Genomic DNA, 15,117 nt, shown 5'->3' on the forward strand with positions numbered 1-15,117 from the left:
CAATTACGTGCAAACTGTTAAGTAATTTCAACATTTTTTCTTTAGTGTGTGTAATCAATTAAAAAATAATATATCGTTTGTAAAAATAAATTAAAATGTGTGCCAAATTGCATTACTATGACTACTACATTTTACGTTGTACATCAATAGCAGTGACGTATGTAATTAAAAACAGGCTGAGCCATTTGACTTGGACACACTGAAAACACATAGGTAAAGTTTTGCATGATTACTATAATTATGAACAAATAAATTCAAATAATTAATTTTAACTTAACGTCTACACCAAGTTGACTATATCCAAGTAAGCAATACTTAAATTGTTATTTTATTCGTTTGTTTTAGTTAAGTAAGCTGCCATTAATTAGGCAATCGCAACTGAAGAACTGCTGCAGGAGTTTGGTGATCCAGGAAAGTGGTAAGAAATGAGGGAAACAACTGATTCACCTGGATAAACCGTAAATCTTGGTTATCCGAAGAATTCCTATCCATTATCTCACCAGGTGAATCACGCCATTGAAAAACAATACAAGTATCCACATATATTTTATTGTGGACAAAAGGGTGCACATGACGTCTCATCATTCAACAGAAACTTCCTAGATTCAACGTTCATGAACACAGTGGATTCTGGGTATCAAACCATATTACATGGCTCCACTTTAATTTAGTTGGGCAAACTACAATTAATTTAAGATTACTTATATATAATCATTATTCATTTTACTTACTTTTTTGTTTTCTTCAAACTTAAATATTTTAAGTAATTCTGATCTGCCACAAAATAAGTTTATGTTCACTTAAGTGATCTTAGTAAAAGCAACAAAAACAATGTTTTAATTCCCCTGATAACACAAAACGTTACCATAACGTTGTGTGTTATCTGGAATTTAGGAATATTAAATCTGTATAATGTACTTGACCCACAATTAATTGTTTTCAGTGCTGTGTCATGATCGCATTCTGTAATCAATCTTTATCTTTCAAGATCAATAAATTTCTAAAAAAATCAACATCCACACAACCATAACTTTAGTTACTATCAACTCAGTTAAAATGTGTGAGGGGTAAGAATGAGATTACAGGTGTAGGATTACACTGACCTGTGATGATTGTGAAATTTAGGAATATACGCATACTTTCGGTATAAATACGTTTCATAGTTGTGCGAATCACAATCTGATTTTATTGCGGGACTATTGTAACTTGAACATGTTAGCCAACTATATTAATATTTAAACAACACTCACACGACTAAATTAAATTATTCGCAATGCGGAACCTGCGATTTAAGAAAGAAACACCCTTCTTTTCGTCTTCTTGTGAACATTACACTTGACTAAAGCGGAAGGAATGTGAAACAATTGTGGTAGGTAACACTAGAGGTACAAGCGCCTGGGTAGTGTTCAGGGTACACAGGTGGTTTTTTCTCTCTCTCTCTCTCTCTCCATACTACTCAAGAAAATACCAGGAAATACAGGTGTGCAAATAAGGTGTGTTAGAAACTTTGACCAACGGGAACTTTTATTGAAACGCCATTGGTAATAAATGACACTGAGTGAGATTCTTATAAGAAACTTATTTTAATTACGACAGTAATCAAGTTGAAAGACACGTTTTATAGATTTTCAGCAATGGACGGAGCTTTTAGAAATTACAAGTGGCAACGCTGCATGTGAGACGAGTTTGTACAAACGGAAATATACAGTCTACGTGTACAGCTTTTTCTTCTGTGGATTTACTTTTTTGTTTGTTCTGGATGTAATTTTAAGATTAAGCGGTTACGTTAAAATGGGCACTACAGTACGACCAACATGTGCTTGTATTTGCCAGACCATCTTCCCTTGTTTATTTAGTGGAAAGGATGACACAGAAGAAACCGACAACAACAGAAAAGAAATCATAATTGAAAATATGAATGCGACAAATAACCGAGCTTTGCCACCCCTGCCACCTCCAGACCCCAGTTGTTGCTATGTCGCCCTATATGATTACACTGCTCGAACGGAAGACGATTTAAGTTTTAGTGCGGGTGATAAACTGGAAATTCTGGATAAAAGTCATGGTGAGTGGTGGCATGCTAGGGCAGTAAGTGGGATCTCGCTGAATAAAGAAGGCTACATCCCAGCTAACTATGTGGCTTCTGTGGAAAGCCTCGACGCAGAACCGTAAGTATTATATATACAAGCAGTGTTTTTATTTCATTATAAACAATTATTCACGGATTACTGTCATAACTCGTGTATCAAAATCTTGTCGGTCAGTAAAACAGGTGGTATTCCTTAACATATTGCAAATCTGACATATCCAAACTATATGCTGTGTAGCTATAATTATACGCTACTGTTGGGGAATATTTTATTGAGATGGGTCGTCGTGTTGTTGAAATTCCAAAAGGTATTGGGAATCAATACATAAACAATGGATCATATCCGTATAGTAAAAATAAATAAATAGAACATGTGGGGACTGGAAAACAGCAAACTTTGTTTTCAGGAAGTAATATTCTTAAATGTACTAGACAGCATTGTTTATCATGAGAGTGATAATAGGTCAATGGAATAAAGTTTAATACAAAACTATATTGAAGTCTGTTGCCTATAGATTTAATTATACAGTATAGCCTATATGCTGATTGTTTATCAATGGTAGTTTGTAGACACTGAGTCCGCATGTCCAATTAGAAATCAGTTGCACGTTTTCCTTAGTGTAAAAAGCGTACATTTCTAAACTGACCCCTCAATTGTTTGCCCTGTTCCCTCTGATGAAAACACTGATAACGCGTTGACTGGTTTATACTAGTACTTCTCTCGTCTTTAGACGCAGATGTGTATAAAAATATGTCCAGCTGTGGTTGACTAGCATTCAACGACAAAGTGTACTTTTGTCAACATTATCTAAACCTATACGTTCTCTTGTTACTCACACAAAATAACCCAGTTCGAGCAATTGATCGTAGTCGAAAGTATAAACCAACACTCACTGGTTGTTCCTGCTCTCCTCTGGGAGTATCTCAGTGACATGACTTGCCTATCCATCATTTTTTTTCCCACTTCAATAATTAGAATATACCAATGAGATGTGCATTTACTTAATTGAAATGGTCTGATTATAATACATTCCTTTCTCTCTTAACTAAACTGCAAGGTAAGATATCTGCTATCTGCTTTTAAGTCACAGCTTAGCTGTCCAAATAACTATTTAAAAATATTTAATGATTAATCATATTAATATGAATTTGTTTATAACCCTAATTTCAAAATGAAGTTTATGATGGGGCATTTTTGGGTGGTTCATATGGAAACATGGCCTATATTGGCAAAGATCAGATAATTAAATAATGTAGCTCATCATGAAAAATATAACCACAATAGCACATTTCAGGGTGCAGTAACAAATAATCAAAAATAGTATTACATCAATCAATCAATCAATTTTTATTTGTATAGCGCCCTTCGCAGGGTAGCCACAGAACGCTTTACAGACTGGTAAACATACAACAAACGTACAGCAAAATAATACATAAATACAATAAAATAAAATATAGACCTGTAAACATTTTACATGATCTAGAATAAATTGAGTGAACATTTAAGTAAATAAACCATTTAGGCACGGAGGAGAGAAAAACAAAAAAACTCCTATGGATGGCATGTAGGAGAAAATGAATCTCTGGGGGTCCACGGCTTAGGGTCTAGGCCTAATGGTTGCCTCCCCTCCAGTCAGTATGATTATTACAGCATCAAGGAGATCAGAAAGTTCTTTATCGGTACTGCTGGCTGTGCTATTCCCTCTGGAGGAGGCCTCTCGCTGACCATCGGGGGTGGGGGGGTTGGACCATCAACAGATTTTGGGTTGTGATGGCTCGTCAGACCTTGGGTGTGGATGCCCCGTTGGCCCTCCGTGGTGAGGTGCCTCTGGGGTGGGTTGTGCCTCATCAGACTTCCATGGTGGTGGACGAGGTGCCTCGTTGGACCCTCAGAGGGGGCTGTTGCTGGAAGACAAGAAGGCAGTCGTGCTCAGATACTGGTCATGCAGTGCAGGACATTTCCAAAGACAGTTGTGCAATTGCATGTCCATGGCACACCAGCGGCACTATGGGAAAGAAAAACAGAGACTAAACAGATGAGTCTTCAAGACATGATTTAAAGGCTAAGACAGAGGGAGAAGGAGATCTTTTAAGTAGGAAGTGCTTTAAATGTTAATAAGAGAACTTTAAAGTCTATCCTGTAGCGCACGGGCAGCCAGTGAAGAGAAGCCAATACTGGAGTGATGTGTTCATGTTTTTTTGTTTTAGTTAGAATTCTAGCAGCAGCATTTTGGACTAACTGAAGTGCAGAAATAGCTCTGTTTGTGCTGCCTGACAGAATGGCATTACAGTAATCCAATCTAGATGTAACAAATGCGTGTATCAATTTCTCAGTGTCCTGTAATGAGAGGATTGTCTTAGTCTAGTAATGTTTCTAAGATGGAGGAAAGAAGATTTTGACACATTCTGAATGTGTGATTCGAAGGATAGATTATGATCACAGATGACACCCAGGTTTCGTGCCATCTCCTTAGGGGAGAAATTAAAGTTATCATTACTCAGTTTTGTTAGTGCATGATGAACAGTTCGATTTTTGTCTCCTAAATTTAGGACTATAGTTTTGTCAGAATTAAGCATAAGAAATTTTTTTGTCATCCATGTTTAATCTCAGTCAGCAAATTAGTTTTTCTAGGTCTATGGTATTGTTAGGATTTACTGACAGATATAATTGTGTGTCGTCTGCGTAACTGAAAGTTAATATTATGTTGTCGAATTATATCACCTAAAGGGAGCATGTACAATTAAAAAAGTATAGGTCCAAGGACTGAGCCCTGTGTAGTTCTCGTTAATCTGTACATATTGGAGTCTGTTTGACAGATATGATTTAAACCATGACAGCACATTGTGAGACAGGCAAATACGTTTTTCTAAGCGGTGTATCAAGATTTTGTGGTCGATTGTGTCAAAAGGCGCACTTAAGTCTAATAAAATAATAACACTGGTGTGCCCTAAGTCGGAGGACTGAAACACGTAATTCAATACTTTTTACAGGGCCGTTTCTGTACTATGGCCGGAACGGAAGCCTGATTGGAATTTTTCATAAAGATGATTATCGGTTAAAAAAGCTTGCAATTGGTTTGCAACTAGTTTATGTAGAACCTTAGAAAGGAAGGGAAGGTTTGAGATAGGTCAATAGTGTTTAAGTTGGTTTTGGTTGGCACTGGATTTCTTAAGAAGTGCTATTTACAGCTATTTACATCTTTAATTACAGCTATTTTAAACGATTCAGGAACAGATCCTGAGGAAAAAGAGACATTAATAATATTGTGTATTCTGTGAATAATTAATGGCAGAGATTATTTTAGTAGTTTAGTGGGTTAGGGTCTAGTGCGCAGGTTGTTGTTTTCATTTTAGAATTAAGGAGACCAATTCCTGGTGATTTACTACGTTAAACGAGTCCAAGGTAGGCAGGGGCTGTGAAAGACTGCATGTGTCGGCTATAGTATCTGTGTATGTTTCCTGTTCTATCTGTTTTCTAATGCTGTTAACTTTGCTATTGAAATGATCCATGAAGTCACTACAGGTGAAATTGGGGGGGCTTTACCTGCTGGTTAGTAAGTGTCGCTATTGTGTTAAAAAGAAAACACGGGTTATTCTTATGCATCTCTATTAAATTGGAGTAGTTGGCAGACCTAGCAGAGGACAGGGCCTGCTTGTATCTTATTATACTGTCATTGCCATGCCATATGGAAGACCTCTAGTTTTGTTTCTCTCAATTTACGCTCACATCTACAGCATTCTGTTTTCAGTGAGCGAGTGTGTTCGTTAAACCATGGTGAGTGTTTTGTTGGTTTAATTTGTCGTGTCCTTAATGGGGCTACTGTATCTAAAGCAGTGCTTAGTGTATTGTTGAAATTATTTAATAATTAATCTACAGATCCTGTAGATAAAGCTAGCATTTGGCAACAGAGTAGTGAATTTATGAACAGTCAATCCTATTTGTTGCTAGAATGCACAGACATCTTTCCACTTTTACAGAACCGGTAAACTGATGCACATCATAGATATAACTAACTAGAGCTACCCAAGAGGGTAATTGTTGTTTCGAGTAGTTTTTACACCCACTGAATATAAAACATAACCCTTAAAGAAAGAAAGGAATATGTGGCTAGCCATGTTTGTACTATATGTTAAAGCCCATTACTTACTCTTTTGTTAACGTAAGAGAAATGTTGCTGACCTTTTTTCACTTTTCTAATATGGTGAAAGATTGCTTATTCATACCCTTGATACATTGTAACAAAATGCAGTTTCATAAAACTTTTTATAAAAACAGATGTTTGCTGAAATAAACCATACAGTAAAGTCCTCACTTTCTTCCTCACTGTGATTGAGGAATTAATTTACACTAAGTAATTGTTTTTTGTTTTTATTATGTTTTTACTGGTATTGTAAGGTAAGCTTCAAATAAAAATGTCTTCATGTTTTAGAGTTCATGCAGTATACACCATGTATATATGGGGTAATGCATTAATTTAAAATATGTCTTAATTCTTTAATCTTTGTCAATAAAATGTATAAGGATATGATCCAGGAGATTTGCATTACTCCTCAAATCTAAAGTAGCTACACTAACCTCACAAAATATGGGTTGCAAGTAACGGTTACATTAAATTACATACTTATAATCTTCACATTAATCATTTCACTGTTTAAAACCATTTTATATTCTTCAGTTCTTAGTAAAATAACTGCCTTACAACATTGCCACTCCTTACAAATTCAGAAATAATGGATACATGTTGAAATTAAGCCCTTTTTCACATATTTTATTCTTCTATGTACTGATTAGCATAATTTCAGGCTGACTTTATGGTGATGTCAGTTTTACCCTTGTGATTTCTTTGTTTTATGATTTATGTTATATATATTTTATCATAGTACAATTTCATTTTGATTAAACTACACAATGGCTGTGATAGCTGCCTATAAATACAGTACTGGTCAAAAGTTTTAGAACACCCCCATTTTTCCAGTTTTTATTTAACTTTAAGCAGTTCCAGTCCAGTGAATAACCTGAAATGGTACAAAGGTAAGTGGTAAACTGCCAGAGTTTTTTTTTTTTTTTTTTTAAGTTTAGGTTACCAAAAACTGAAAAATAATGTACATTTCAAAGTTACATATACTATGTTACTACTCCCTCTTAAGCATTATTTGGCTCTTGTGCATAGAAGTTAAACTGTATACCTACAATATGCACATTGTTTGAAAGCTTATTCTCTACTTATTTGGCTTATTGGCTACCAGCGTGTTTCATTCTCAAACACATCCAATTTACAGTTTCCGTGTCGCCAGCCGTCATTCAGAGCCCAGGGGGTAAACAAGCAGTCTGCTCTAGGGGGGTCTCATTCAGACAGTCACAGATCACTCAGTTTCGATCAGATTTCTTTGAAAATAGGTTTTGTTTTGTTCAGAACAACCTAACGATTAATCCAGTATTCAGTATTATTTGATGTTCTATCAAACACAGAAAAGTTCAGATCCAATTTTGTAAAATCGTTGTGCATTAGTATACTGTAAACAGAGTTTTCCATCTTGACATTTTGAGCGCTCATGTGTTGCTTCTACCAAAACGTGGATGGTCTTATTTTGATCAGTAGACTGTCTGGTTCCAGAATATGTCATAATTGTTAATATTTTCTGAGATTTTGTACTCCTTTTTCAATTAAAAACTGGAAAAATGTAGATGTTCTAAAACTTTTTACTGGTAATGTATATGTTTTTAATATATGTAGAAATGTTTGATTCTTATATTTTATTATGTGCCAAATTGTCCCCTTTTTGTATATTTAAAAACATGTTAAAATTTGTCTGTAATTCATGTCACCTCATGGTGAGGTTAATTTATACATAAAATATATGGATTACAGACTAAAACATATTTATATATAGCCAATATACAGACGGGTGACACATTAAAGGAGAAACCTGACTAAATGAGTGGAGGAACATAACAAATGCAGATGCCTCCAAACAGGTGTACTGCATGATACAATTAAGTAATTTACATCCTATCATGCTCCGTGGCATGTATAAAAATGCTGCGCAGGCCCAGCTGATCTTGATTATGGCAAGAGGAAAGGATCTAAGTGACGTTCAAAGAGGTGTCATTATTGGGGCACCATAGGCACTGTTCTACAGAGATGTGGAAAAAGTGATATGGTCAGATGAGTCATCCTTCACCATATTCTTGATAAGCGGGTGAGCGCATGTGTGGCATACACGAACAGAACAGTACAGGCCTGACTGCTTGACCCCTACAGTGAGGGGGTCCGGAGGCTCTGTTATGCTGTGGGGGGAAATTTACTGCCATGGTTTGGGTCCACTTGTGCCCTTAGAGGGAAGGGTCACTGCAGATCACTCCTGATGGGAGTGGTCTCTTCCAGAATGACATTGCCCCCATCCACAGGGCACGAGGGGTCACTGAATGGTCTGATGAGTATGAAAATTATGTATATGCTATGGCCTTTGCAGTCACCAGATCTCAACCAAAATTAAACACTTATGGGAGATTCTGGACTGACGTGTTAGACGGCGCTCTCCACCACCATCAAAACACCAATTGAGGGAATATCTTTTGGAAAAATGGTGTTCCATCCCTCCAGTAGAGTTCCAGAGACTCGTAGAATCTATGCCAAGGCACACCGAAGCTGTTCTGGTGGCTCGTGGTGGACAAACACCTTAAGGAGACACTTTATGTTGGTTTTTCCTTTAATTTGTCACCCGTCTGTATTTCAAATATACAAGAAATAGGCAATTTTTGTCATATGAAATGTATAATGATCATACATTTCTACCTTATATTACTATATGTATTTGTTCAGAGTATTTTAGTGGCTGGTACCACTTATTGTTTCCTAAGATTAACATTTTTGAAAGATGTCATAAAGAGTTTTAAGGAATCAAATACGTAGGCTACAACTACTCGAAATTAAACACAATGTCGGTTTTTAACTTAAGCTCTATTTTTTTCAGTTGGTATATTACCTTTTGCATTGTGGTTAATGTGTGACCTATTCTAGGAAGTCATTCAGGATAATGTTATATGTATAAAGTTCACAACTTGTAGAAATCCCCTTGACAGTAAGTTCAAACATCAAATCAGTATTGTTTCAGCCAACTTCAAATAAAAATAATATTAATAATAAATAGTAAGGTGGCACCTAAGAAGCAAGACAGGATTTTAATTAAAGTAAAATGCTTTTATTTAAAGGGATATTAATTGCAGTTAATACATGAATATAGCAGTTAATATATGATAACATAATAAATGAAGACATGAGCATTTCATTCCATATACCTTGTTTTCAGAAGTGCTGAGTTCTTTTAAAGATTGTGGTTATAAAACTGTTGAAGGAGGCCATTTTGTTAGCTGCAGTGATAGTCCTTGATGTCTTCAATAATTGAAATACTATTAAATAAAATCTGTAAATGCTTCCTCAAACAAATGTTCCATACACACATGTTGTATAGGTCTAAATACACAGTGCCTACAGAAAGTCTACACCCCTTTTAAAAATCCCCACCTATTGTTTCACTATAGGTTGTAATTAAAATCCATTAGAAACATTTTACAAAAATTTACACCACTTCCATGTGAAAAACGCATTATAGAAATTTGTAGAAAATGTATTAAAAATAAAAAGTTAAATAGCTTGGTTGGATAACCACCCCCCTAGGAACAGCAATCCTAAATTAATTCAGGTATAAACCAGCCCACCTGCTCACTGATTGGGTCAGGAAGAACTGTTACTTAAAACTGCTGGACCAATGGAGACCCAGGATCCACGCCTCCCTGTAAATCCCGCCCTCACGATAAAACAGTGCCAAAACTCGTTTTTAGAAAAACTATTTCTAATCAATAGGTAAAATAAAAGCTGTTCCTTATACTTTATAGGCCTGTGTATTATGTTTACTTGTTTATTTTTAACCTTGAACTTTACATAAAATATACATGTATCAAAGGTTGATTCCCCTTATCACTTATTTCCCATCAGACCAAAACCAGTATCACTTAAGAACATAACCTCTGTGGATTACTGTACTTGCTGATAAACATATGACTAAGACTGGAAGATATAAACATGCATACTTTGCTGAAAGTTATAAAGGAGCAATTATAGTAAACTCAGGTTACACAACAGCATAGACTCATGTGTCCTCCAGGGGGGTTTATTCCACCCATGTGGTGTGTTGCAGTAACCGCACAACAACACCAAGGTGTTGCACCACTCTCATTGTGCGCAAACTAGCCAGTCACCTAGCCCCACATGTTCACGCTATGTGAAAGGTAACATAAACCAATAACACAAATACAGAAATGCATGATCTGGACAGTCCCACAATTACAGTGCTTTGTGACCTCACTCCTGTTGAATACTGCATATTCCTACATGCAAGAGAAATCAGTCCCCAACAAGACTAATCACGTACGGCTCACCCTATAACACAACATGTAGCACTAGTCGAGAGGTGTACCCCCGACACGCTACAATATGATGAGGTCCACAAAGAAATCCTACATATGTCAGTGTTCATAACATCAGAGTATTCCAAAATGTCAGTGTTCAATCAGCCTGTTTCAGGGCATTGGATGTGTGTGTGTGTGTGTGTGTGTGTGTTTGTTTTAATCTCAGTTAAGTCTTACTTTTATTACCTGCTGTCACCAGATTCAGATTACATTTATATATATATATATATATATATTTTTTTTTATAGGAAATTGTTAGTTTTATGGAAAGTAAGTCGAAACAAGACATAAATCACATAGCAGATTTTAAAGTAATATGTTGAGCACCTTGACTCAATTTGACTTAATATGACCTGATAACAATTTTGTCTCTTCTTGAATTGTAGATGGTACTTTGCAGAGACTAAGAGAGCAGATGCAGAAAAGTTGCTATTGTCTGAAGGAAATAAGCATGGAGCATATCTGGTCAGACACTGTGAAAGCCAGAAAGGAGACTATTCTCTTTCAGGTAAGCTTTTTGCTTTTTTTTGATGAGGATTTTGAAAAATATTACACAAAATAATGTTAACTGCTTTAGTTAATGTTTACTCATGTCAAGTTTCTGATGTTTTAATTCTTAACCATGAAAAATCAATAACTGCTATAATATGAAGCTATTATTTAGGTGGCAAGTGGGTATATTTCTGTCTATAAAGTGTATTTATTTGTTTTTAGAGATCATAAGTTATCATTGGAAACAGCATTTTTACCCTGAATACATAAATATATATTAAAACTATCATTTTTTAAAATATCATATAGGGTTGCATCATGTTGAAAATCGTGAATGCGAAAGGTGGCACATTTATCACTTCCTACTACACTACTTCAAATCCACACTGCCTAAACAAAATCTCTCGTTCCAGTGAGAAGTGGAGAAATGTATTACTTATATAGCTGATATTTTAGATCTTTAAGAGGAGGCAGAAACAAAAAAGCTAGAACAAAAAATGGTGCGAAAACCAAAGCATAAAGAAAGATGATAAATACTTAAGCATTTGTCACTTTCTCTGCATTCCACATCTATTTATTTTATTCACCGCATTACCAATATGTTTATTGGTAGTAATGAGACCTAAAATTCTTGATTACATCAGTAATATATACAAAACAATATGGAAAACTTGATTTAAAGTAATATACTACATAGCCAAATGCAGTGGTAGAGCAATGATTACTTTGGCTCCCCCACCTCCAATATACATAAACATACACTTGCATTCACTTCACCCAGTCTGTTGGATAGAGTTTTACTAGTGTTCAGAATGACCTTTTGGGAATTGACACAAAGGAATAACAAATGGTGGTCACCTCTGGAAAACTGGCAGTGATAGTTGTTTTCAACAGTCAGCTTTTTCAGATATTTCCAGATGGTAACAGTTGTAATAAGAAGGGATATGCTTGCTGAAATGAGTAGAAAGTCCTTCACCTCCCTCATATGTGGAGCAAGTGTGCATGTCGTAGGTAGGTAGATAGAAAGTCCAATTCATCCAGAAAGGTAATGAGTAGGCCCAGACGGAATCTGCGGATGTTTAGTCTAAATTCTGCAGAACTTTTTCTGTAAATCATGCTGAAAATCTGCATGTATTCATTTTTATATTGTTTTATGCAACAACAACACAAAATAAATACTTGAATTATTATTTTTACTTTATTACACCTCAGTAACATAACCAATATATACACCCATTAGATTGAAGCATTAAATTACAATGCAAGCCAACTACATGTGTTTACCCTCTAAGGTCCTTCCCCCCATTTTCACCTGATTTTACTGTTGTCATATTTTTACTTATAACTCTGTAACTACAAGGGCTAGAGGCAAGTGTCAGCAAGTGAAACACAGCACAAACTGAATTTATGGTCAATATAACACTTTTTTTAGTGCTCCAGGCAGACTTTTGACACTGGACAGTGAAACTTCAAAGTCTTATGAAATTGTGTAAAAAAGAAGAACTCAAATCTGACCTCCAGAACAGAAATTACAGACATTTATATTAGTCTACCAACAGCCGGAATAACTATATATAAATAAAAAAGAATACTAAATGGGGAAACAGAATTCAAGAATATTGTCACTTTAGGCATTACATATGTAATTGCTATTCTTTACTGTTGCTGTAGTAACTCATTCCAGCCACAAAGCTGTAATGGCATTTTATTCTTTCACATAATACACTGTCTATGACTTTCATAGTGCTATAAACAGACTCTATGATTTGTTTTTGAAAGGTAACCTAGAAGAGGTCGAACGTTCCCTAACAGTGTTTATCACAGAGTGTAGAACAGGGGTGGGGAACTACCGGCCTCCGGCCATATACAGCCCCTGAGGCTGTTTGCTCCGGCCCTAGAGTCCATTTGAAAAAAATAATTTCTGTGACATATACTTAACACTAGAAGTGCTGAGCTTATGTATTAAACATCTCTACTGCATTTTATCTGCAAAACACGAAAATAAATAAGTTATAAACACATTTACCTAGAATAGCCAAAATTGGGTTATTTTCACCGGTCATTAAAATACATGATAACTCAAATATAACCCATAATCCTGCCTGCCCTTTACAATAGAGTCAGTCTGGCGCTCAAGCGGTGATGTCTACCTGTCTACAGTCTTTCATGCACTTTCATGCACACACATTGTACCGCATTGCAGGTGTTTTCTTACAACTGTAGTCAGATTGAGTGGATACAGTGATTACCCGCAAATAAACATGGATTCGAAACGGAGATTGAAGAGAGCTCGTTTTGGAAATGCTGTGTGTATGAACATGACTGATTCAGGGGCATCAGTGATACTGGGAATGACAATGATGATATGTGGGTTTGTGCCAGTGTGAAAACATTGCAAGTTAAACATTATTCCAATATTTACGTTTACACTTGTTTCATTATGTTATTGTATGCTGTTTTGAGCTTTTTGCTTATTGTAGGCTATATAGTTATTTATGTTTTGACTGCAGTGCGTGCGTTTAGAAAAAAGTGATTTGTTCTTGCATTAGAATGTACGTTTCATCTGTATTAATGTTTTGATGTAGGTGTATTAATTATGGTTGTGGCCTGTCAATACATTTTTGAACACTCGAATGGCCCTTGATAGGAAAAAGGTTCCCCACCCCTGATGTAGAAGCTCTCCGTGAAGAGGTTACTAGCATTTACGTGCGCCATTTTCAAATTGCTATTAACAAAAATTAAAAGAACCATCCAATCCAAATACTACCTAGATTAGTAACCTATCAAATACAGTAAACATAAAACTGTGTGTCAAAACTAAAAGCTTTTTTCACTGAACACCGATGTGAAAAGCCTGCCTCTCCTATTGAGTGACAGGGAGCAGCACCGAGATTTTCATTCCCTCCCCTTCTCCCCTAGAAGCTCAAGCCCAAATTGTGGTTTCACGCACACCTTTAATGAAGGTGTCATTTGATAGGTTATATCCCCACCAATAGCATATTACGAACCTTTTTGTACCCGAAGTCAGCAAGTTAGAAACAAAGGTTTGTTTACTTCAACACGTGTGCTTGCTAGTCTGAACATAAAACGCTTGTGTCGCCACTCATGTGGGAGGTGGCCGTACCCCTCTACTTTTTTGGGCTCTATAATTTGCAAGGTTTTAAATGCAACATACGCCGTATATTTCTGGGGAAAAAAGAAATTCGATCACAAACCACCATTTCCCATCAGCAGCGGTATCGCGCATGTATTCCAACATTCCATTCTATAATAAGCGATGACGCACAGGTTTGACTGGAATCTTAATGTTGTATTTCTTATTTCCTCTTTTAATTTAAAATGTCAATGCATGCTTTTTGCTGTTGTTGCATATGACTGTGGGAGTCATTAGAAGTGTACATTTTTATTATTGCCCATATTATGAAAAATGCATTAATGTATATGACAGACAGGAAACTAATAAACTGAACCCTAGTTGTGGATTTGTCTTGCTTTTATTTAATATCTGTTTTGTTAAAAACCAAAGCCAATAGCGCAGGTGTATTACTGATACGGTGGTTTCTGTGAGCTATTAAAGTATGTAAAGACAACATTCAGTAGAAGAGCAGAATTAGAGGTGGCAAGGTGCAAGAATCGTGCATGACTTGGGAGATGGCGAGGCTTGAGATGCAGGTGCAGGAAGTGCGGAGAACCATTCGCTTAATTTGCAAAATGTGGATTCTGTAGTTGACAGGATATGAAAAGAGATGAGGAAAGTGAACGACTTGACCTCAGAATGTAAAGCTCTGGCAGATGAAAGGGTCCGAATGGAGACAGAGAGGAAAGAGAGGGGGGTTCGGTTGTTTGACGCTGAGGTGAAGATAGATAAACTGAAAAAAGAATTCAGAAATGTTTCAGACAGATTATCCCAGACGAGTGTTAGAAATGTCAATAAAAGGATTAGACGTAGAGATGACAAAAATCAAGAAATACAGAGAGAGGCACTTCAGCTTAAGGAGGAGAAAGATCAGCTTGCATTGGCTAATGCTAAGTTAGAGCAGAGCACTGAGGTGCTAAAGGAAGATAT

General features: G+C 36.1%; 1 protein-coding gene across 2 annotated transcripts in view; it reads left to right on the forward strand.

Moving 5' to 3' along the window:
- Positions 1-1,378: 1,378 nt before the first annotated feature.
- frk (fyn-related Src family tyrosine kinase) overlaps positions 1,379-15,117 on the forward strand; it is a 60,030-nt gene continuing 46,291 nt past the window's right edge. Inside the window, exons 1-2 of one of the 2 annotated variants that reach the window (XM_066700017.1) lie at positions 1,379-2,168; positions 10,946-11,067. In XM_066700017.1, the coding sequence (XP_066556114.1) occupies positions 1,792-2,168; positions 10,946-11,067 (499 nt within the window). In that variant the 5' untranslated portion in view covers positions 1,379-1,791. The remainder of the gene's footprint in view (positions 2,169-10,945; positions 11,068-15,117) is intronic. The other variant, XM_066699947.1, reaches the window with a different exon arrangement.

Source organism: Amia ocellicauda, chromosome 1, assembly GCF_036373705.1.
Source record: "Amia ocellicauda isolate fAmiCal2 chromosome 1, fAmiCal2.hap1, whole genome shotgun sequence".
NCBI classification, from domain to species: domain Eukaryota; kingdom Metazoa; phylum Chordata; class Actinopteri; order Amiiformes; family Amiidae; genus Amia; species Amia ocellicauda.